Source organism: Alosa alosa, chromosome 22, assembly GCF_017589495.1.
Source record: "Alosa alosa isolate M-15738 ecotype Scorff River chromosome 22, AALO_Geno_1.1, whole genome shotgun sequence".
NCBI classification, from domain to species: domain Eukaryota; kingdom Metazoa; phylum Chordata; class Actinopteri; order Clupeiformes; family Clupeidae; genus Alosa; species Alosa alosa.
In genome coordinates, this window is record NC_063210.1 from 8,345,901 (window position 1) to 8,368,570 (window position 22,670).

Below are 22,670 nucleotides of genomic sequence, written 5' to 3' on the forward strand. Positions count from 1 at the left end.
ATTAAGCAATCTCTGTAAGCACAGACTTGTGGATAGGCCTCAGAAGTGAGAGGAATGCTGAATCCCTAATGAGATTAATTTAAAACAAACAAAAAAAAAAACACCATAGCCTTATATACAAGAGGATGGGGGGGGCATGTGCAATAGATGCAGGACTGGGGAGGGGGGGTGGTATGGGGGGTGGAGAGGTGGGTTGGGGGTCGGGGCGGGATGTGGGGGAGGAGGGCAATTCGGTGGCATTAGTACATGTAGCCTTTGGAGTAGGGCTGGGCCCCCATGGCGCTGGCGGCTTGTTCGGGTGGGTAGTTCACCCCCTCGTCCAGGTGGGAGAGTGGCACGGTGTCCTCCTCGTTGACGTAGCGCTCGAACTCGGCCTTCAGGCTGGGCCGCTGATTGTCGGGGAACGCCAGGGAGATGAGCGCCTCCGGCTCGCACACAAACTTGTAAACGTAACGCTCTCCCGCCACCTGCCAAGGCCAAGGACAGTGAGGTTAGAAACTAAACCACAAATCATGCACCAAACGTTCACACTTACACTTTTACTAGAATAACATGATTTTAAACTGACATGAGGGGTCTATACACATTGCTGTATTAAAACATGGTTTAGTTGTATGTGGCAAGGTAGAAATGGCATTTGCTCTGCTTACCTTTTGCATGATTCCCTTCTCATAGTAGTAGCGCAGTGAGCGACTCAGTTTGTCGTAGTTCATGGCTGGACGGTTTTTCTGCATCCCCCAAAGTCTTGCCACCTGAGAGAAGCAGGGGAGGAGAGAGACTGTGACTCAGATGAAATAACTATGGTGTAATTAACATGATTCATGTTTACCGGTAAGTAGGACTACTTATTTACCTCGCTCTAGGCTCTAGCTTTACTTTTATAGGCTACTGTCATTATGTTGTAAACTGAGTAAGTTGGGGAGAATCTCTCCACTTTGACCATTTACAGTAGAGGGCGCTGTTGGCCCGGTGTGTATGAAAAGGTTAACATTTTTGGGCGGCGAGGGTGCAGGAGTGTGGAAAACAGGGCGAGCCACCAACATGTTGATTCAGCCCCGCTTTATGTAACCCCGCAATCACATGCATGAGAGCTGAGCTCCCATAGTGTTTGTCATCCCCCCGCAAACACACACACACACACACACAGACACACACACACCAGAGCTCCAGCTAAGCTAAATAATACTCTTGACCATCTGAAAAGCCAAGTGCACACACACACACACACACACACCCAGCTTTGCCATTTGTGCACTCTTCCTCTAGCTTTCCACACCTTCTGAAGTATGTTTGTGTTTTATTAAGTTTGTTTAAAAATGTCTGATTGAATCCAAAGGTCTCCAAACTCAAACTGAACGCAAATGAAAGTCACCACTTTAAGGGGGATTAGGAGGAGGGGGAGGGGGGGTTGAGACTTCCCTTAGGGAGAGATGGTTTGTATTTGGTCTCTCAAGGAAAGAGAGAAGAGAGAGAGAGAGCTCTCAGTCGCCGCTGTATAAGTCCAGCTGTAATGAATGATTAATGCGGACAGTGCTGGCCTGATGGAGGCCTGCTCGGCGAGTGTGGCTGCCTGCTGAGTAATGCTCTTTAGCTGTCTACTGACCACAGACAATGGGAGGGTGAAGTGGCGAGCGGGCGCGAGTTGGATGCGAGCGTGCGCGGTGCCCTGACCATAGCGGCCCCGCAGCAGAGTGCACAGGGTGGTAATATTTTGTAATAGAACTCCAGCCTCCATTTTGCATTTGGCTTGGGCAAGCGTGTGTGTGTGTGTGTGTGTGTGTGTGTGTGTGTGTGTGTGTGTGTGTGTGTGTGTGTGTGTGTGGAGGGTAAATAATGCATGGCGGCTAATGGAGAGCTGGCACTGGTGAGTCCCAGGGGAGTTTGCAGATGCGTGTGGTGGGAACGGACGAACGGATGGATTTGATGAGGAGGAGGGCGAAGCTCTTTTATGGATCCTTGTTCCAGACGCTGCAAGGCAGCACGGGGGTGAAAGCGACTCCAAACAGCTCACCTGTGGCTGTGGCTCAGCTGATGTATCAATGACTCGCATGGAAAAAAGAATGCTGACTGGAGAACAGGCTCTTCCTGGTTGCGTACTCAAGTTGTGTATTAGCAGTGGAAAAGTTGCCCTGGTCTAAGGTCAGTCCTAAATTCCTTCATGAACCATTCATCAACTATGAGGCAGTTTCCCCTACATGTATTAAGCCTAGTCCTAAAATACACAGAAACTTCAATGACAAGCTCCATTGATAATTGTCTAGGACTAGGCTTAATACAAGTACGGGAAGTCGACCCTATATGTCTAGAGCCCTAGCCTGACCAGCCAGACCCACATCAAGATGTAGGGTCTGGGATCTCACCATTCGCAGTGCACAATCCGAGGGGCGGGATAAACGGTTGTCTTTCAAATTCCCTCTGCATGCAATAGGATAACGCTACAACTCATGAGTCCCATGCGTTTTTCCACCAGCGGAGCTAGTTTGCTAGTTGATCAAATTTTTGGCAACTTAAAAAAAGCTTAACTCGTGCCGTGCTGTTCACCAGCAGCAGCATCCATCTTCTTTGTTTTCAAGTAGCAGGGAATTCACGCGGAACCGCAACTTTGCCATCATTATGTTAAGCCCGACTCTATACACGATGTGATTGGCCTTATTGAAGTTTCATTTTTCCAGCTCGCAAGCCAACGGAGAGTTGCTAGACTACCCTGGGTAGGGTGCGTCTAGATTTCTAGGCTACTAGAGCCCCAAAAACCCCTATGAAGTTATTATCTTCAGGCAGTGTTTAAGGATGGATTTGGAAGGACCCTTACCTCCTCTGGCTCAATGAGTTTAAACTCCATGCCGCGGCCAGTCCAGGCGATGAAGTGGGCATTGCCTGGGTCGTCCAGCAGGGCCACCAGGAACTGCCAGAGCTGCAGGGAACCGCGGCGCTGGTAGGGGGCGCCCTCACGGAAGACGGTGCCCGCTTCCTGCTTGACCTCACCTGGTGGACAAGCACATGGAATACACAAAGGGGTCAAGCTACGACAGAGGGATGGACAGAGGAATGCTGTCGCTAATCTGTGCAAGCTATGTACACTGCCTTGTCACAACAAAGCTACCTTACAGCATAAGCCTTCTGTAAACTGAGTGTGTGGTCGCTAGCCTCTGGCTTAGTGGGCAGTATCCGTTACTCCCAGTTCTCATACCAGACCTGTTGAAACAGGGTTAGGCCAAACTAGCCCCATGGTCTCGTGTTGCCGGCACAAATGACCACACCAGATAGACTTTCACGGGCGGATCAGATAGACGTTAATTACAGCACAGGAGGCTTAGTTGGACTCCAAGTGCAGTGGAGGAGTCATAGGTGTGTTTGTTTGTGGGCAGTTTAAAGGTTGTAATCCTTCACCTTGAGGGCAGTTCTTGAAGTAAGAAGACTAGAAAATTAACCACAGGCTAACTTGCTCTCAGACCGGGCAGTAAATTAGGCTGTCGGCTAGCAATGCGGCTGTAAGATAAACGACGAAGCTAACGTCATCGTCAGAGTCTAGGGGGAAATAGCTTATCCAGTAAAATGCTGAATAATAAATTAGATAACGATAAGTTGAATGGGTCATGTTCAGACTGTATTTCTCCTCCTTATTCCAGGAAATTCCAAACTAGACTGACTATTCCTCTTATGTGGTGATGGTGAAAATGATTTTAGCATTAGCGCGTTCACTGCCTGGCACCCAGGCGTGGGAACCCCAGTAAGGTAACTGACACCCTCGCTCCAGAACATGTTCACACCAGTTCAGCTGGCGCGACTGTCCTTGAGTCTCCTAACCCAGGACAGTCAATCAATCAATCAGCGCCATGGGAAAGCGACAGCTAAGCTCATTCTGAAGACGTCATGAGAGCCGCGGTATGCCTCGCACATGGGAAAACAGACACCTCGCACCGTCACAGCCCAGATTGGTAACGCAGGTCTCTGAGGCCTCTATGGTTATTGTTTGTCTCTGTATCAGTTTGCTTCTTGCACTGAGGATGCTGTTGCTGATAGGTGTGTGTACAGGTGTGGATTATTGTCTGTGTGAAAGTCGATCCTGAACTGTGCACCAAGCGAGCAAACGTGTGTGTGTGTGTGTGTTGTTGCATTTCAGCGATCACTTGATGCACCTGGTGACCCCCATCTTGTTGTTTGAGCTTCCTTTGAGCATTATTACTTCTTTTGAGGTTAATAAGATACAACAGGATATTCAGTAAGACGCTCACCTTCAAACTTCTCAGGAACGACTCGGGAGTCATTTTCGAACAGATAACCTGGGAAAAAAACATTAAAAAATGTGTTTGTTACAAAAGGTTCACAGCAAAGGCTTTGTGAATGTTTGCTTGTTCACTCATGCCAGACTGCCTGTGTCCAGGCAATGAGGTTGAATTACACTGGAAATCACGACTGAGGCAACAAATGTGTTTTTGCTTAAATGGGGAAAAAATACTTGAATGGGTCACAAAAAAGAGTCTTGCATAACAGCAATGAACTCTGAAGGAGACAGCAATTCTCCTCGAGGCCTTGTGATTCAGAGAGGCTCTACAATGACGACAAAAAAGGGACAAAGACGCATTTCGGATGATCTGTGGCGCTCGGGACATTTGACCAGCTGCAGAGGATGTGACGGCCATTCTGTTATTAATAACTCATTATAGCAGGGCGTAGAGACGACGGCTGGAATTACTCAAAACGGTGCGACACAAACAAAGCGAAGGGGATGGATTATTTTTTCGCTCCTCCAGGAAAAATACTCGGCTTTTCCAGTAGTAATATTTACCCTGGAATTCCTGAGGCGAAGGGGGGAAGGTTGGGGTAGCGGGGGGAGAGGAGAAGTGAGAGGCTCTGCCAATGGAAACACAGACCCTCTGGCCTGGTAAGCCAATGACCACAGCAAGCGCCGGCCAATCCGCGAGTGCATCGGAGTTATGAATGGGCAAATCTGCCGAGCCTCTGCCTTAACCGTCTCACCGCGGCCCTCTGCGACTAGCCCTGGACATTTTGGCATTAGTCATTAAAGCACTCATCACTCCACCCTCACATGGACCTGTTCCATGGGGGATTCCCTCTAAGGCGAGTCAGTTCATGTGAGAGGGAAGAGACAAGGCACAATGCAGGCCTATTTGGATATTGCTTATTTGCATGAAAGGATGACAATTCCTTATCTGTGCACTCAATTGTTGAGAGAGCCCTTTTAATGTCAGTCAGTGTCATTATTTCCAATACCTACCAACTATGTCATAAAATATGTGTGGTATATTGTATTATGCATCATATAATTCTTCTGAATGTAGTTTGAGAATGGAGAAATGGGTGGAAGGTTTAAAAAAATGTGTTTTAACAATTGTGGAAAACTGTAAGTGTTCCCTTAATTTTTTTGATTATATATCTGCGATATGAATAAAACCTTTACCTTCATTGTTATGCTGTTGGTTTGGGTAGCCCTCATTGTGTTGGTACATTGAAGTACATCCAGGCACATCTAGGAGAGGAGACAAGGAGACAAGGAGAGGAGTGAGTAAGCCTCAAGAGCAGAAGGGGATAAGTGAGCACTGAGTCGAGCTCTGCTAAGTCAACTACATTGTCCAGCTGCATGTTGGACTGTTCAGTGCCTCGGCAGGCCTCTCCTGTGTTTTACTGATGCCGTTGACCTCTGCTCCAGAGTGCAACAAGGACAGACACCGGCATTTGTCATAATATCACCTGTCGGCAGGGATATTTATAGGCGGCTGGGCAGCCAGAGGGACACAGCGCTGGAATCATGAAGCTGCTCCCTGCAGCGTCGGCACTGCACTGTCCCGTGCTGGCCCGCGCTGTGCCCACCTGCAGCCGACCTGTCACACCATCTATGGCCCGGATGTCTCACTCTCACCCTCCCACCCCCCTCCACATCTCCCAGGGGCGGGGGAGAGGGGAGGAGAGTTAGGGCACGAGAGCGTGTGCCCACATTCCAGTTTTTAGTGGTTACTGTTATATGTGTTACATTACAGCTCTTAATGATACAGATCTAAATCGAAACATTTCCTCCTCTGTATTCCCTTTGTCTGGGTCTGTCTGTGTGTGTGTCTGTGTGTGTGTCTGTGTTTGGGTTTCTGTTTGTGTCTGTGTCTGTGTTCTCATTCTACAGGCATTGGTGGCGCAGAGTGGAGGAGGATACCAAGGTGGAGTGCCCTTGCTTCTTTGCAAGGTGACTCATGCTCTGAGAATCTGGCTACTGCATGTTGCGAGAAGTCAACAAGAAAATAAAATAGTTTGCACGCCAACAATCGTCCTGCGATAACATGGTCGTTGTTTTTCTCCTCATTTCCTTCTTTAATTGGGTGGAGCTGATCAATACACTTGAATTTATTTGAGAGGTAACCCTAATAGGCCTAAATGACTTTGCCATTTCTGTTGTGGCACCGTGTCTGACAAAGAGCGTAAGACTATAATTACTGTCTAAATGTCAGCGAGCCTGCGTGAGGCTCTCGCTCGCTGGCTCGCGCAGCGACACCGCGGACAACACCCTCATCAGTGTCAGACGGGTGTTGAATGTGCTCCAGCTTATTCACCATTCCTGTGCTGATAGGAGGAGGGACTGCCACAGAGCAGAGCAGGCAGCCTCAGAGGCTGGGTTAGAGAGAGAGAGAGATTTCATGGAAAGAGAGAAGAATAGTGGAAGAGGAAGAAAGACAGGGAAGGAGGGAGGGAGGGAGAGAAAAGGTCAGGTGAATAAGTAGTCAGAGAGTGAGTGAGACCGAAAGTGAAGGAGAGAGGGAAATGGGCAAATTCCAAAGAAAGACATAAAGAGGAAGAGAGATGGGCAGACAGAGAGACAGGCAGACAGAGAGAGAGACAAGTTCCAGTAGAGAGGGAGAGACGGGCAGACAGAGAGAGAGACAAGTTCCAGTAGAGAGGGAGAGACAGGCAGACAGAGAGAGAGACAAGTTCCAGTAGAGAGGGAGAGACAAAAAGTGAGAGTAACAGATAAGACGGATTGGCAGTAAGGGAGTGGGAGAGGCAATCAGACTGACAGACATATTCATAGACCACAAGAGTGACAGTAAGACAGAAACAGAGTAAAGACAGACAAACAGGTTCTGAGAGAAAGAGAGAGGGAGAGAGAGAGAGAGGGCAAAGCACTCTCCTCTCACAGTTCACTGATAAGGCGTCCGCAGCAGGCCGGTCTCCACCTCTGATAGCACAGTTTATCCACAGACAAACATCCTTTTGTTGGCCTCGCTCAGCTCTGACGCCGCCAGATTCCTTGCAAGCACAAAGCTAACTCTGTCAGCCCTATCAAATCGGGCCCGTTTGAAAGACAGGCAAAAATGGGCCGCCGCTGCTCGGTGCGTGCCACACCGCCTTTGTAGCCGCGTTAGTGTTTGACGTGCCCTCCCTCTCTCTCTCCCTCAATCTCTCTCTCCCCTCTCTCTCTAGCCCTCTCTCTATCCCTCCATCCCGTGCCTGTCAGCTATGCAAACTTCAGCTGAGCCAAGACGTCCCCTGTTTTAATCGTTCAGACTGTAGTAATGAATGGGGCTCACAAAAGGGGTGTGTTTCTATCACTGTATCTGACGCACATGCACACACGCACACACACATACACATACACACACACACACACACACACACACACAAACAAACATGCACAGAGACAGACAGAGAGAAAGAGAGACAGACAGAGAGAGAGAGAGAGACTTAGACTCTGCTGCTCTCAGCAAAGTTGTGTGTTTCTCTAAGCCAAGGCCCCCGGCTACCCCACCCTGCCCCCCCTCTCTCCCCCCACCTCACCCCATCACCACACCAAGCCAGCGCGAGGCTCGCGTTACCGCGGCTACGCTCATTTTTCCATTATGAGTTCATCTGCCTGCAGAAAAGGAAGCCGCTGCTGAAACCCTACACCTCCGAGCACTCCGCTGGGGATTCTAGTCTTTCCAATGCCCTCCATTTTCTCAATGAAATTCCTCTGCCTCCCTTTCACAGAGCACAAGAAAGAGGAGGAGGAGGTGGAGGAGAGAGAGAGAGAGAGAGAGAGGAGAGAGGTGATGAGAGGAGAAAACAAGGGGGAGCAGCAGAAAGGAAGTCAAGAAAAAGAGGTAAAGGAGAGAGAAAATGGTTAGAAGAGTGGAAGAGGGGAAACGAGAGCAAGGAGAAAACAAAACGTTGAGGAGTAGAGGAGAAGAAAGCAGTGGAGAGGAGAAGAGAAGAGAAGGAGATAATGCAGGAAAACCACAAGGAAAAAGAGAGGAGAGGGGGATTAGACGGAGAGCCATTTTGTCCTGCGCTCCTGAAGGCCGGAGTTTTTGGGAAACTGAAAGAAGAGCGAAGCAGCCATTTCAAGGAATCTGCAGCCAGCGAAACACTGGATGAGTCACCGCGATTGAAATGTGCTGCCTGGGCGCCACAGTCCCCTGCACCGTCTACACTACTTCCACCCGGCCGGACGGGACTGGACCGATCCAGCCCTGCTTGTGCAGACAGCACGTCGACGCCAAGCAGAAACACACACACATGCACACACACTCTCTTTCATTCACTCCTTTACAGAATACACACCCTTGGTCATGATGTTTTTTATTTAGTAATGTTGTTATTCACATTCTTTCACACACACAAACACACACACACAAAGAAGCATGCATACATTCACACCTTCTTTGTAGACTCGCTGTACACTCTCCGATGGTGTAAACAAAATCCAAACGCACCCACACACGCACTCACCTGGGTCATAAGTGTAGTCGGTGGGCTCCTGCTTGACCATCATGTGGGCCGGGGGGAACCTTTGGGGAGGGTGCTGGGGTCCGGCCATGTGTGCCGCCGCCCGCTCATACAGGGGGTCCAGGTACTCCTGCTTGAAGTTCTGCTGCAGGTAGGGCAGGCAGGGGTCCGAGTGCTGCCGGTGGTATCCTCCAACACCACCACCACCACCTCCTCCTCCACCACCTCCACCTCCTCCACCACCACCACTACCTCCACCACCACCAACACCTCCGCCTGAGTTGCCCGCCGAGCCGGCACTGTTTGGGGGGTGCATGCAAGGGTGAGGCTGGCCCTGAGGTGGGAATGGAGGGCACATGTCCCCGGGGCCGTGAGCGCCTGGATACCTGCAGTTGCCGGGAAAGCAAAGACACCACAGCGTTAGTCCACATGGGGTGGGGGGGTTAGGGAGGCAAATTCCTGCACGGAAAGCACAGGTCAGCCTATTGATTCTTTCCCACAACTGATTTCATTTCATTGATGCACGTTCGAGGTATCCGATTCAGTTGAAAACATTTAACCGAACTGAACACAGCATTGATCTAAAAATATTCCATGGCTTTATTGTATTGTATTCATTATTTCCCATGTGTAGGTCACAATGTCCTGAGTGTCCCAGGTGCAGATGAGAGCTCACCTGTGGTTCATAGGATAGCCGTGGCCATGTCCGTGGCTGTGTCCGTGGCTGTGTCCGTGGTTGTGTCCGTGGCTGTGTCCGTGATTGTGTCCCTGGCTGTGTCCCTGGCTGTGGCTGTGTCCGCTGTGTCCCTGGCTGTGTCCCTGGCTGTGTCCCTGGCTGTGTCCCTGGCTGTGTCCCTGGCTGTGTCCCTGGCTGTGTCCCTGGCTGTGTCCCTGGCTGTGTCCCTGGCTGTGTCCCTGGCTGTGTCCCTGGCTGTGTCCCTGGCTGTGTCCCTGGCTGTGTCCCTGGCTGTGTCCCTGGCTGTGTCCCTGGCTGTGTCCCTGGCTGTGTCCCTGGCTGTGTCCCTGGCTGTGTCCCTGGCTGTGTCCCTGGCTGTGTCCCTGGCTGTGTCCCTGGCTGTGTCCCTGGCTGTGTCCCTGGCTGTGTCCCTGGCTGTGTCCCTGGCTGTGTCCCTGGCTGTGTCCCTGGCTGTGTCCCTGGCTGTGTCCCTGGCTGTGTCCCTGGCTGTGTCCCTGGCTGTGTCCCTGGCTGTGTCCCTGGCTGTGTCCTGGCTGTGTCCGTGGTTGTGTCCGTGGCTGTGTCCGTGGTTGTGTCCGTGGCTGTGTCCGTGGTTGTGTCCGTGGCTGTGTCCGTGGTTGTGTCCGTGGCTGTGTCCGTGGTTGTGTCCGTGGCTGTGTCCGTGGCTGTGTCCGTGGCTGTGTCCGTGGCTGTGTCCGTGGCTGTGTCCGTGTGTGTGTGTGTGTGTGTGTGTGTGTGTGTGTGTGTGTGTGTGTGTGTGTTTGTCTGTGCCTGTGTCTGTTTGTGTGTGTGTGTGTGTGTGTTTGTCTGTGCCTGTGTCTGTTTGTGTGTGTGTGTGTGTGTGTGTGTGTGTGTGTGTGTGTGTGTGTGTGTGTGTGTGTGTATGTGTGTTATGAAGTGTGTATGCCTGTTAGTATGTCTGTCTGTCTGTCTGTGTGTCTGTGTCTGTGTCTGTGTCTGTGTCTGTGTCTGTGTCTGTGTGTGTGTGTGTGTCTGTGTCTGTGTCTGTGTCTGTGTCTGTGTCTGTGTGTGTGTGTGTTTGTCTGTGCCTGTGTCTGTGTGTGTGTGTGTGTGTGTGTGTGGAAGGGAGGAGTGAGATTGTCTGTGTGAGTGTGCATGCGGAATGTTGGAAGGAGAAATGAGACTGTGTGTGTGTGTGTGTGGAAGGGAGGAGTGAGATTGTCTGTGTGAGTGTGCATGCGGAATGTTGGAAGGAGAAATGAGACTGTGTGTGTGTGTGTGTGTGTGGAAGGGAGGAGTGAGATTGTCTGTGTGAGTGTGCATGCGGAATGTTGGAAGGAGAAATGAGACTGTGTGTGTGTGTGTGGAAGGGAGGAGTGAGATTGTCTGTGTGAGTGTGCATGCGGAATGTTGGAAGGGGAGAAATGAGACTGTGTGTGTGTGTGTGTGTGTGTGTATGTGTGTTATGAAGTGTGTATGCCTGTTAGTATGTCTGTCTGTCTGTCTGTCTGTCTGTCTGTCTGTCTCTGTGTCTGTGTCTGTGTGTGTGTGTGTGTATGTGTGTTATGAAGTGTGTATGCCTGTTAGTATGTCTGTCTGTCTGTCTGTCTGTCTGTCTGTCTGTCTGTCTGTCTGTCTGTCTGTCTGTCTGTCTGTCTGTCTGTCTGTCTGTCTGTCTGTCTGTCTGTCTGTCTGTCTGTCTGTCTGTCTGTCTGTCTGTCTGTCTGTCTGTCTGTCTGTCTGTCTGTCTGTCTGTCTGTCTGTCTGTCTGTCTGTCTGTCTGTCTGTCTGTCTGTCTGTCTGTCTGTCTGTCTGTCTGTCTGTCTGTCTGTCTGTCTGTCTGTCTGTCTGTCTGTCTGTCTGTCTGTCTGTCTGTCTGTCTGTCTGTCTGTCTGTCTGTCTGTCTGTCTGTCTGTCTGTCTGTCTGTCTGTCTGTCTGTCTGTCTGTCACCGGCGGGCTGTGGAACGCCACAGCTGGAGCGAGAGAGAGAGAGAGAGAGAGAGAAAACAACGGTTAGGGAGGAGAGGAGAGCAAGGGAAGGGAGGGAAAGAGAAGGGAAATGAGAGAGAGATGTAGAAAACGAAACAGGGAAGGAAGCCGACGGTGAGAAGAGAACCATATTTCAAAAGAGAGAGAGATAGAAGTTGAGTTATGAATCAGCAAAACATTCAGTGAAAGCCAAAAAAGTGAGAGAAAGTTGAAAATGGAAGAAAAAGAAATGGGGATAATGCTCTGAGGAGAAAGGGAATAAAAATGTTATAAAATGGCAGAGATGAAATGCAACATGGAGGAAGAGAGAGAGAGAGAGAGAGAGAGAGAGCGAGCGATACCTCTGTGTCACTAATGTACATTCCTATGTACTCCTGACAAACCCAGTCGTCAAACCAGAAACTCTAATGCATCTGTCTACACTTGAAGCACCAAAGGCATGTCAGTGACACTGAACTCAAAACAAATAGCACAGCAGATTGAGAACACACACAAACACACACCCACACGCCTGACACACCGAGACACACCGAAACACACACACACACCGACACACACACACCAACACACACACACACCCACACAAACACATTCCAGTAACCGTCAGGAGGCCATTCTGCTCCTCACCCACTTTCATGTGCTGCCAGGGCAGACACAACACGCGCCCCGACGCAAACTCCCCTCAACCGAGACATCTGCTGTCGTCAGAGGGCCCTGTCCAAACACACATGCCACCCGTTTTGGACGCGGTTGAGCCTGCACTGCTGAGCTATGGCATCAAACACACTCTCCCCTTTCCCCTGTTCCCTCGCTTCTTACAAGTACAGCCAAGCATGGGCTTAACACTCCACTCACATTCAAAGAACTAACAGGATGTGACACAAAATCTTAATTATAAGACAGGCAATCATACAGGTAATCTTCAGGAAAAGGACAAAAGAGTATTTAACGACCTACAGTAACTTTTAATAAGTATTCAAAAGTATTTAATGACCAGTAGACTTTCTCATACCATAAGCCATCATGTGCCAGTGGAGTGATTACTATATTTCTTGTTTCTTTAATACATTCTTTTCACACATCCACTCAAAAAAACTGAGTACTTGCTGCTGTTTATATATTTCACATTTGTAAACTTTGTGCTTGTCCCTTATCTTTCACTTTATGCTTCACTAAACGTTTTTGGTTCCTAGGTGTTCATTAAGGGGGCGATCATGCCCGTGTTGGCCCAGATACGTGCCACCCAGACTGGGCTGAGTGCGGAGCGCCTGCTGCTAGGCCTCCAGTCCGAGCTCCAGTCGTCGTGCTCTGCACTGGCTGTCTGCTGGGGCTGTTTATTGTTGGGCTCCGTGAAGCGTTCCGCTGGCTGCGCCGCACAGGATGTTTTTCTGGGCGGCGTAGAGTAAACAGGAGCAGCTGCTCTCTCTCTCTCTCTCTCTCTCTCTCTCTGTCTCTCTCTCTCTCTCTCTCTCTCTCTCTGTCTCTCTCCCTGGAGCACTCTGCACTTAAGGCGTTCTGTTTATGGCTGTTTGCGGCCGATTAATAGGTAGGCGTTAACGAAGAACCTGGCCGGAACAGGCAAGCCAAGACGACACACACGACTCCTAGGTAATTACAGATTTCATTCACCCCAGTGAAAGAGTGAGAGAGAAAGAGGAGGAGAAAAAAATAGGAAGAGTGCCTCCTGTTACAGTAATACCTTCACACACAGACACACACACACCAACACACACACACACACACCCACACAAACACATTCCAGTAACCGTCAGGAGGCCATTCTGCTCCTCACACCCACTTTCATGTGCTGCCAGGGCAGACACAACACGCCGCCCACCCAAACTCCCTCAACCGGAGACATCTGCTGTCGCCAGAGGGCCCTGTCCAAAAACACACATGCCACCCGCTTTGGACGCCAAGGTTGAGCCTGCACTGCTGAGCTATGGCATCAAAACACACTCTCCCCTTCCCCTGTTCCCTGGCTTACAAGTACAGCCAAGCATGGGCTTAACACTCCACTCACATTCAAATAACCAACAGGATGTGACACAAAATCTTAATTATAAGACAGGCAATCATACAGGTAATCTTCAGGAAAAAGGACAAAGAGTATTTAACGACCTACAGTAACTTTTAATAAGTATTCAAAAGTATTTAATGACCAGTAGACTTTTCATACCATAAGCCATCATGTGCCAGTGGAGTGATTACTATATTTTGTTTCTTTAATACATTCTTTCACACACATCCACTCAAAAAAACTGAGTACTTGTTGCTGTTTATATATTTCACATTTGTAAACTTTGTGTTTGTCCCTTATCTTTCTTTATGCTTCACTAAACGCTTTTTTGGTTCCTAGGTGTTCATTAACATAAGCATCATGTCCCGTTGGCCCAGAATGCAGTGCCACCCAGACTGGGCTGAGGCGGAGCCTGCTGCTAGGCCTCCAGTCCGAAGCTCCAGTCAGCTGTGGCTCTGCACTGGCTGTCTGCTGGGGCAAGGTTATTGTTGGGCTCCTGCGTTCCATTTGGCTAAGCCACCGACAGGATGTTTTTTTTCTGGCGAGTAAATATGAGCAGCAGCTGCTCTCTCTCTCTCTCTGTATCTCTCTCTCTGTCTCTCTCTCTCTCTCTCTGTCTCTCTCTCTCTCTCTCTCTCTCTGTCTCTCTCTCGACACTGCGCGCCAGACGTTCTGTTTATGGCTGTTTGCGCGGCCGATTGTCGTGGGCGTTGAGGAACCTGACGGAACAGGCAAGCCAAGACGACACACACGACTCCTAGGTAATTACAGATTTCATTCACCCCAGTGAAAGAGTGAGAGAGAAAGAGGAGGAGAAAAAAATAGGAAGAGTGCCTCCTGTTACAGTAATACCTTCACACACACACACACACACACCCAACCTCCCAAGCAGCCATGAAACAAAAGCATTTGGCGTTAAGAACAAAGGGAAGAAAAAAACAGACAACATTCATTTACTTAATCTCGCCCGATTCCTTTACCCCATGGGGTGCTGAACACAGAAGTAAGGAAGTGTTGGCTTAGGAGGGAGCTCTGATGGCTTAAAGAGTATTTAAGTCAAATCTTTCACAGAGAGACAATGGGATTTAAACCCATTAATCCTATACACACTCACACACACACACACACACACACACACACACACACACACACACACACACACACACAAAAGTTTATTCCCACCATGTGCAGAGCAGGGGCTTAGAGCTGCATATAGATATCAAAGAGCCCCACTGGAAGAATGTGCGACTGTCTAAGTACGTCTGCGTCTGGGTGTTGGAGTGGGACAGAGATCTGATGGGACCTGCGTGGATAATGTGTCGTCAGGCTGCCGAACAAGAGCCAAGGCCTAAGATGTTTCCTACATAGCTTTTCTTTCTTTCTTTCTTTCTTTCTTTCTTTTTATTTCTCTTTCTTTCTTTCATCCTTTCTTTCTGATGTAGACTAGGTTCTGAAGAGGGATTGGCCGAACTGTGTCATGGTAACACGAGCGCGCAAAGACTGGTTTCATGTGGCTCACAAAAAGTATGTAGCCTACACACCATGATTTGTGATACGATCTTCATGAGTGTAGATGGCCACTACCTTTGCCTGTATGTTTTAGCATCATTGTTTTTTTTTTGCTAACGAGCATCGGCCACTCGTCTGACTCCTCCTGGCACTAAGCATCTAATTAATCGAGCTCTCCTGACCCAGTATCACTGACGAATGCCAAGTCATTAATCTGGGCAAGGATTAAAACGGGATCTGAGGTGACAAAACTCTAAGTCAATTACATGTTCTGAATTTCAGCTTTAACGTTCAAAAGACTTGAAAAATGAAAAATCCAATCAGGTTGATGTGTGAAATTAAAACTACTAAAGTGGGAGAAAGAGGAAGGGAGGAAGACAGAAAGAGAGAGAAAGAGAGAGAGAATTAGAGTGGAATGAATGATGGTTTCTGAAAATAGTTAAAGATGTGGTTTGAAGCACTGTGAAACATCTCTGCCAGCAGCCAAAGGAAATCCTCGGGAAAATGTAACCACGTCAAAGAGCATCCGAGTGCCGTTAACCTCGCGTTCCGTAGTTTACACCGCCGTGGCAGAGGAGTAAACGCTGAGGTGAGGCTGAGGTACTCCATGTTCTCCCTGTCCTTTTCTCTCCCTTTCTCTCTCTCTCCCTCTTTATCCCCCCATCTCTCTCTTTCACCCTTGTTCATTCAAAACCCAGCTCTCTTTTTTTTTATAAACTAAAGCTTTGTTGTTTCTGGTTTCTCTCTGGTGCAAATTCGTTTGAGAGTTACATCACCTCTCCTCTCATATTTCATCCGAGGGTTTTTTTGTTTCGATGGGGAGGGGGTGGCGTTGGAGGAGTGGAATGGGGTGGGGGGGGGGGAGGGGTCATGAACTTGTGGATGTGGCGAGTACCATCTGAGCGAAGTGTTTAGATGTACTCTGTCAGATACTGTACACAGAGCGTGGGTTGTGTTGAGACAGGGGGGGTTGTGCGCTGAGAATAGGCAGGAGGTCCATTTGGAGCAGAAGAGTCGGGTGTGTGGAGGAGTGGGTGGGGTGGTGTGGAATGGAATGGTGGAATGGCTTCTGATAAATGGGAACTTCCTCAAAATGTTCAGCTGGCCTCCACCCTCATGAGCAAAAGGATCACCTGAGGCACAATCCTGCCCTCTTTGAAGTCACGCTCACCCCTCTTCCAAAGCAAAAAAGTGAGGGGGGAGAAGGGAAAGCACAGGGTCAGGATGACATCTGCCTTTCCCTTCTATTGCTTCCTCCTAGACACATAATCTCATACAGCTCATCATTAGGCCAGAGCCTTACTGTTTATGGGCTGTTGTTGCTTTGCAGATGTATTTATTATTTATTTATTTTTTATTTTATTTGTTTTTTTATTTTATTTGTAAGGGACTATGTACAATTTTTAACATAAATGATGGCATTTGATTCAAGTTAATTTACATCTGCAGTCCACTAGCAGGTAACAATTAGACAACCAATAGACATCAGTCAACATTCAACAAATGACCAGAGAGACATATTACAAATCACATATATCACACATGGTAATACACACACACCCTGTCAGCACCATGACGCATAACAAATGATCAAAGAATAAATAAGGGCAAGTATTTAGCCTATGAAGTCAATGGTTGCAGTATTGAGCCTGTTTGTCTGCTCCTATTTACACACAGAGACGTTCTTCCACAAACCAACGTTCACACCTCCATCCTGGAGAAACACGGAGGTGTGAAACCCCTGTGGCCATTGTGTGTGTGTGTGTGTGTGTGTGTGTGTGTGTGTGTGTGTGTGTGTGTGTGTGTGTGTGTGTGTGTGTGTGTGTGTGTGTGTGTGTGTGTGTGTGTGAGAGAGAGAGAGAGAGAGAGAGCTATTGATGGGGGAGTGTTCCCTAGTCTGAGAGGGGCTGTAGACGCAGGGTGGGATGGGGCAGGCAAGGCCTGAGGTGAAGGGTGGAGGTGGAGGTTTTGGGTGGATGGGGGTGGGGTGGTGGGACTTAACATATGTAAATGGCGTGCTTGAGAGGAGAGGATGGGCCCGGGTGAAAGGTGACGGTCATGGTTGAGTGCTTTAGGAAGTGGAGGATCATTAGGGCCAGCCATTCAAGGTGGCTCCCGCCACAAACAAATCCTGGGACCCCTCACACACACAAAACACACACACACACACACACACACACAGCCCTACCCCCATCCTACACACACACACACACACACACCAGCTGTGACAGATGGAAATACTGGTGGCCCTATTTTGGAAACCAAAATGTCCACATGATTATTCACACATACAAAAATATTTATCAGTTTCAAGAGGAAATAATAAAGCCCACTCACCATCTGGTGAATAAATAAAATGACAAAAAATAAAATAATTTAACTCATATTATTTGACTAATTTCTGTTAATTATATACATAATGTGTAATACATTTTTTTGGCCAGTGACTGTTTGACCATAGATGTTTTTTTTTGCTTCCAGAAACCTCTGGACAATATTAAAACTCAATGAGTCCACCCTCTGCACGTTATGTGGCAGAGTCTCTCCATAGCTCACCTCTAGAGTCAAACTTGAGAAGGGCCTGAGGATCTGGATAGCTTTACACCGCGTCCGTGTTTATACGTCCCGGTCACTTCCTGGAACCCTGTAACCTGCCACGGCCCTTTCTGACGGCCAAGTCCTCGATATCGCACGCGGACCGATGCAATCATTCAGGAGGGTTTGTAAAATAATATAACACAGTCATAAACACATCCCATGGAAAACAGGAGCGCGGGAACACCTGATCACTCTCGCCAGGTCGTGAGAGCGATTGCGTAAATACTACTTTGGGTAAAGTAAACAAATGAGACCACATAATCCACCTGCTCTGAGATGATGGACTGAGGTTATGTCCATGAAGACCATAATCAGTGTGGCCATTTACATGAACAGAGACAGAAAGTGTGTTTGTGTGTGTGTGTATTGGGGAGAGCTGAGAGGCAGAGAGAAAGAGAGAAAATGTGTGTGAGTGTGTGTGTAAGAGAGAGAGAGAAATTAAGTGTGTGTGTGTGTGTGTGTGTGTGTGTGTGTGTGTGTGTGTGTGTGTGTGAGTGCGTGTGAGTGCGTGTGAGTGCATTATTGAGGTGTGCGTGCTTGTCACGCCTGTAGCGTGTGTGTGTGTGTGTGTGTGTGTGTGTGTGTGTGTGTGTGTGTGTGTGTGTCTGGACTGAGAGAGAGAGATAGAGATAGAGAGAAAGAGAGAACATGTGTGTGAGGTGTGTGTGTGTGTGTGTGTGTGTGTGTGTGTGTGTGTGTGTGTAAGACAGAGAGAGATAAAGAGATTAAGTGTGTGTGTGTGTCTGTGTGGGCTGCACACCTGGCTCTCTCCATTGGCCAATTGATTCCAGCAGTGACAAATCAATGAGAACAACAAGGATGCCAATTATGTCACAATGGCTTTAAAGGTTAAAAAGGAGCCTATTGATTTTTGGTATGCCATTTAGCACCCCCCAGCACTCTTAAAAGCTGCCATGCCTCTCTGCCTGTCACAAGAGATCCCTATTTTTTACTGTATCCAATAAAGCAAGACTTTTCATCATATTCTTTGAGAAATGCACTGATTTTTGCTAAGGTTCCCCGCCTAATGGAAGCAAATTAATTTTTAAAGTTAACTTTTAACTTAAACTTTTTCTTATTAACAAAAGTCAGGATTATTAGAAATGAAAAGTAGGAGAAAAGGTTTCAAATTGCAGTGTGTGTGAGCGAGAGTGAAAGACACACACACATACACACACACACAGCAAGTTTGAGTGAGTAAGTGTGTAACATAAGCTTCAATAAAAAAGTGTCCAGTGGAAAAGGGAGAGAGGCAGAAAGAGGAAATGGCTTCTCACAGCAGCAGCAGTCCCCCCCCCCTCCAGAGCAGCAGCACAGACCGTTTGTGCACACACACAGACATACACACAGACATACACACACACAGACATACACACAGACCGTTTGAGCCGTGCACACACAGACATACACACAGGCCACGGGCACGGACACATGTGCTGGACATGTGGCGTTCAGGTCATCGCACAATTAGAATGAGAGAGGGGGGCCAGCCAGGGAAGCCTCCGCAGCACCCCGAGCCAGAGTGGGGCCTCTGCCAGGCCTATCTGGCCAGTTCAAAGCTGCCCCCGACGGGTGGGCGGACGGCCCGATGAGCTCCCCGGGCCGTTTTGATCTAATTAAAGAGTGACCTTAGGGCGCCGTTGGAGATTCCTCTTTCGAGACTTTGGGAGAATAATGTTGACAAACTGACCAAACGGGATCTGACGGGGTGCCACTGACAGGAAATTAGCTCTCAGACAGCTTGCAGCTCAGTGCTATTGCTCTCTCTCTCTCTCTCTCTCTCTCTCTCTCTCTCTCTCTCTCTCTCTCTCTCTCTCTCTCTCTCTCTCTTTTCTCTCTCTTTCTCTCTCTCTTAATCTCTCTCTTCCTCTCTGTTTCTTTCTCTCTCTCTCTCTCTTCTCTGTTTCTTTCTCTCTCTCTCTCTCTCTCTCTCTCTCTCTCTCTCTCTCTCTCTCTCTGTCTCTCTGCGGCCGTTGTGCATTCGGCATGGTTGGGCTGTGGTCGTGCGTTAATAAGTGTGGGCCTTTCGCATGCCAGGAGGCGTGCAGCTGAAACTGAGTGCATGTGATGCGATGGGATGTGATGAGAAACAGCTCAGCGAGCACTACTCGCTTCCCCTTTCTGCTGAAGTGACGGCTGCTTTTGGTTTGGGCCTTGACCTGCAAGCCGTTCCGGTGTGTCCGACAAGGGGCCCGATTCACACGGAATACACACCAGCTGACCGTGGCGTCCACACCCTGTTTTTACAGTGACACTAGACAACAACTGAGCTAGCTTTCTCAGTAATGATGTAATCCTGAGCAACAATAAGAGACCAGGATGACTATAGCATCTTTTGTTAAAAAAGTGTGTGCATGTTTGTGTGTGTGTGTGTGTGTGTGTGTGTGTGTGTGTGTGTGTGTGTGTGTGTGTGTGTGTGTGTGTGTGTCTGTTTGTGTTTCTGTGTGTGAAAGAGTGGTGTGTATGACAAAGGAAAGGGGTGTGAGAGAGAAAGGACAAAAACGATGGTATAGAAAGGGATATAGAGAGGGAAAGAAAGAAAGGGAGAGAGTGTGTGAGGAGGAAGAGGGAGAGAAAGAGAGATTGTGTGAAGAGGATGTGGATAATTAATCTCCCCACCTCGCATCCCTCAGCCCCCAATATAGCTGTCCCCTCTTAATGTTTAATGCACATATTGATTTTTCTGGCCGTTACTGAAATTATATAATGAGCTCCCACTGTACTGATACCCATCCAGGGGTTAGATGGGAAGGGAGGTAGGGAAGGAGGGAGAGGAGGGAGAGGGGGATAGAGGAGAAGAGGAGGAGGAGGAGGGGAGCACTCTCGCTCATCTCAGGAGGGAGATAACACGGGCCCATCGAGTTTCCATCAAGCCAGCGAGAAATACATTTCTACCAGACCTGCCATTTCCTCCCCACAGATACACACATCTCTTTCTCTCTCCCACTATCTCTCTTTCTCTCTCCGTGGTGCACACTCACTTGCTCACTCACTCACTCGGCTGAGGGATCTCATCGGAGATCTTAATTAGAATGGGTGTGAGAGTACAGAAACACTTAACCTTTCATTTCTCGCACGGCCCCTCGCATTGCACCCCCCCATCTCACCCTTCCCTCTGCACCACCACCACCCCCCCATCTCACCCTTCCCTCTGCACCACCACCACCCCCCCATCTCACCCCTTCCCTCTTCACCCCCCCCCCACCCCACCCCATCTCACCCTTCCCTCTGCACCCCCCCCCCCACCCCATCTCACCCTTCCCTCTGCACCACCACCACCCCCCCATCTCACCCTTCCCTCTGCACCACCACCACCACCCCCATCTCACCTTCCCTCTGCACCCCCACCCCATCTCACCTTTCCCTCTGCACCACCACCCCCCAAACTCGCCGTTGGGATCAGCACGCCCGTGCTCGGGCCCGTCGGGCCTTGGGCCGAGATCCCTGTGTCAGCAGAACCAAGGCACGGATGGGCAAAACAGATGTCTGGGGTGGGGGGCAGCCTAGCATAGCGTGGCCGGGCCAGTGACCGGAGCCATTAGGCCGAGCGAGGGCTACCCAGAGTAAACAGACTCCTCATCTCCGTGGGCGGAAGACAATGACAGCTCTATGATATGGGACGACGCAATGGCTGTTTGTTACAACGAGCCTTATTCAGTGCTGAGGATATCGCACTTCTGGACTTTGAGTATTGCCCAACACATGGGCTGACTTGTTGTCATTAGTCATCCTTCCCCCCACACTTCCCTCTCTTTCAGTGGGAGCCCTTAGGAGAGGGGGAGAGGGAGAGGGAGAGGGAGAGAAAGAGAGAGGGGAGGAGGAGGGGAGCAACAGAAATGAAGAGAGAAAAAAAAAAGTTTTCCTCAGAAAGGACACAGAGAGCAGACGATGTCCTGGGCTGGTTCGTATTTAAAACCTCCCCTCCCTTCCCCCTCGCTGTCCAACCCCCTCTCTCTCTCTTCCTCTCGGCTTCCTCTCTCCCTCCCTTCCTCCCTCCCTCTCTCTCTCTCTCTCTCCCCCTGCCCCAGTGATGCAGTAAAACACACACTGCTGTCCATTCACTGTGCTCGTCCATTGCTCCAGTGGCCATACCTCTCCGCCTGGCTGGACGAGAGCTGACTGAGCTCACATCCAGCTTCCAGAGAGTGCACACACACACACACACACACACAGGAGAGCAGGAGCAGACACTACAGACACCCCTGGTTCGGTTCTCTGTTAGCTTCCCAATGGGGGGCTGTTGTGTTGGTTAGTTGTTGGAGAGAGGGGCTTGTTCAGTGGGGACTCAGTGGAGCAAAAGTGTCCTACAAAACTCGGTGCACACATGGCACTTCTCAGAAGGCCAAAAAACAAGAAGCCTCCCTGAACTTCTCTGAAATTCATTCGCGTTAGAAGAAGAACAAAAGTCCTCCAGCCAAAAAAAGGAGAAGTGCACAGAATGAAATAGAAGTTCATTAGTCCTCTGAAGGATGCGGATTTCAGCCGTCTTGCTGCTTTGTTTACGAAACCTACTGCTGAAAAGGGAAATGGGTGAAGAGAAGGGGTAGGAGCTATTCCGCAACGCAGCGCTGAGCCTGCGTGCTCAACCTCTCCCATTCATGAATGGAGATTCCGTTTGCACTCAATGTGCTGCCTCAGCCAGTGCCGCACAACCAGCCCATTCATAAAAACGTGTGTGTGTGTGTGTGTGTGTGTGTGTGTGTGTGTGTGTGTGTGTGTGTGTGTGTGTGTGTGTGTGTGTGTATGGGTCAGTTCTCAGTAAAAAAAAAACTTCCTTGGGAGTGACGGCCCCTTCCACAGGATAGGACGAATGGTATCCATGTGTTTCTGGCAGTCGCCTGGATGTTTTTGCAGACTTGTTGCATAGCAGCTGTATTTTGGAAAGTTGAGAGCCCTAGAACTACATATTTTGCTTTGGGAGGGGGGTTGAGCAATGGAAGAGCTCGTGATAAGTCCATCAAACGGTCCACAGAACTACCACCAAACAAACAGCTGGACAGCCCAACACTACAGGCAGGCGGACACAGGCACATTTATGCAAAGACAACAACAGCAGACCGTTTCCCCAACAGGGCAGTCTTTTATGCGAGGCTGAGTTAATCTGTTGGTTTCTGTCGTTCTGTTTCTCCTTCTTTCCATTTCTCTCTCTCTCTCTCTCTGTCTCTCTCTTTCATTCTTACTGTCTC

At 49.2% G+C, this 22,670-nt stretch overlaps 2 protein-coding genes across 2 annotated transcripts in view; both read right to left on the reverse strand.

Moving 5' to 3' along the window:
* etv4 (ETS variant transcription factor 4) lies at positions 1–9,484 on the reverse strand. Its single transcript, XM_048233953.1, has 7 exons — positions 9,386–9,484; positions 8,713–9,095; positions 5,420–5,488; positions 4,233–4,280; positions 2,810–2,982; positions 651–752; positions 1–467 (listed from the first exon to the last, which is right to left on the reverse strand). The coding sequence occupies exons 1-7, from the start codon at positions 9,394–9,396 to the stop codon at positions 240–242; spliced, it is 1,014 nt and encodes a 337-aa protein (XP_048089910.1). The 5' UTR covers positions 9,397–9,484; the 3' UTR covers positions 1–239.
* Positions 9,485–11,315: 1,831 nt separating this feature from the next.
* Positions 11,316–22,670, reverse strand: part of LOC125287925 (ETS translocation variant 4-like) — a gene marked incomplete at its 3' end in the record, with an annotated part of 23,942 nt that continues 12,587 nt past the window's right edge. Inside the window, exon 5 of the mRNA XM_048234009.1 lies at positions 11,316–11,341. Coding sequence (XP_048089966.1) covers positions 11,316–11,341 — 26 coding nt within the window. The remainder of the gene's footprint in view (positions 11,342–22,670) is intronic.

Excerpts from the sequence above, each read along its gene's own strand:
- etv4 (XM_048233953.1), bottom strand. Across the intron at positions 4,281-5,419 it reads CCAACAGCATAACAATGAAG|GTTATCTGTTCGAAAATGAC; the intron begins GTAAAGGTTTTA and ends TTTTTTTCCCAG. Across the intron at positions 468-650 it reads AGAAGGGAATCATGCAAAAG|GTGGCGGGAGAGCGTTACGT; the intron begins GTAAGCAGAGCA and ends TGGCCTTGGCAG.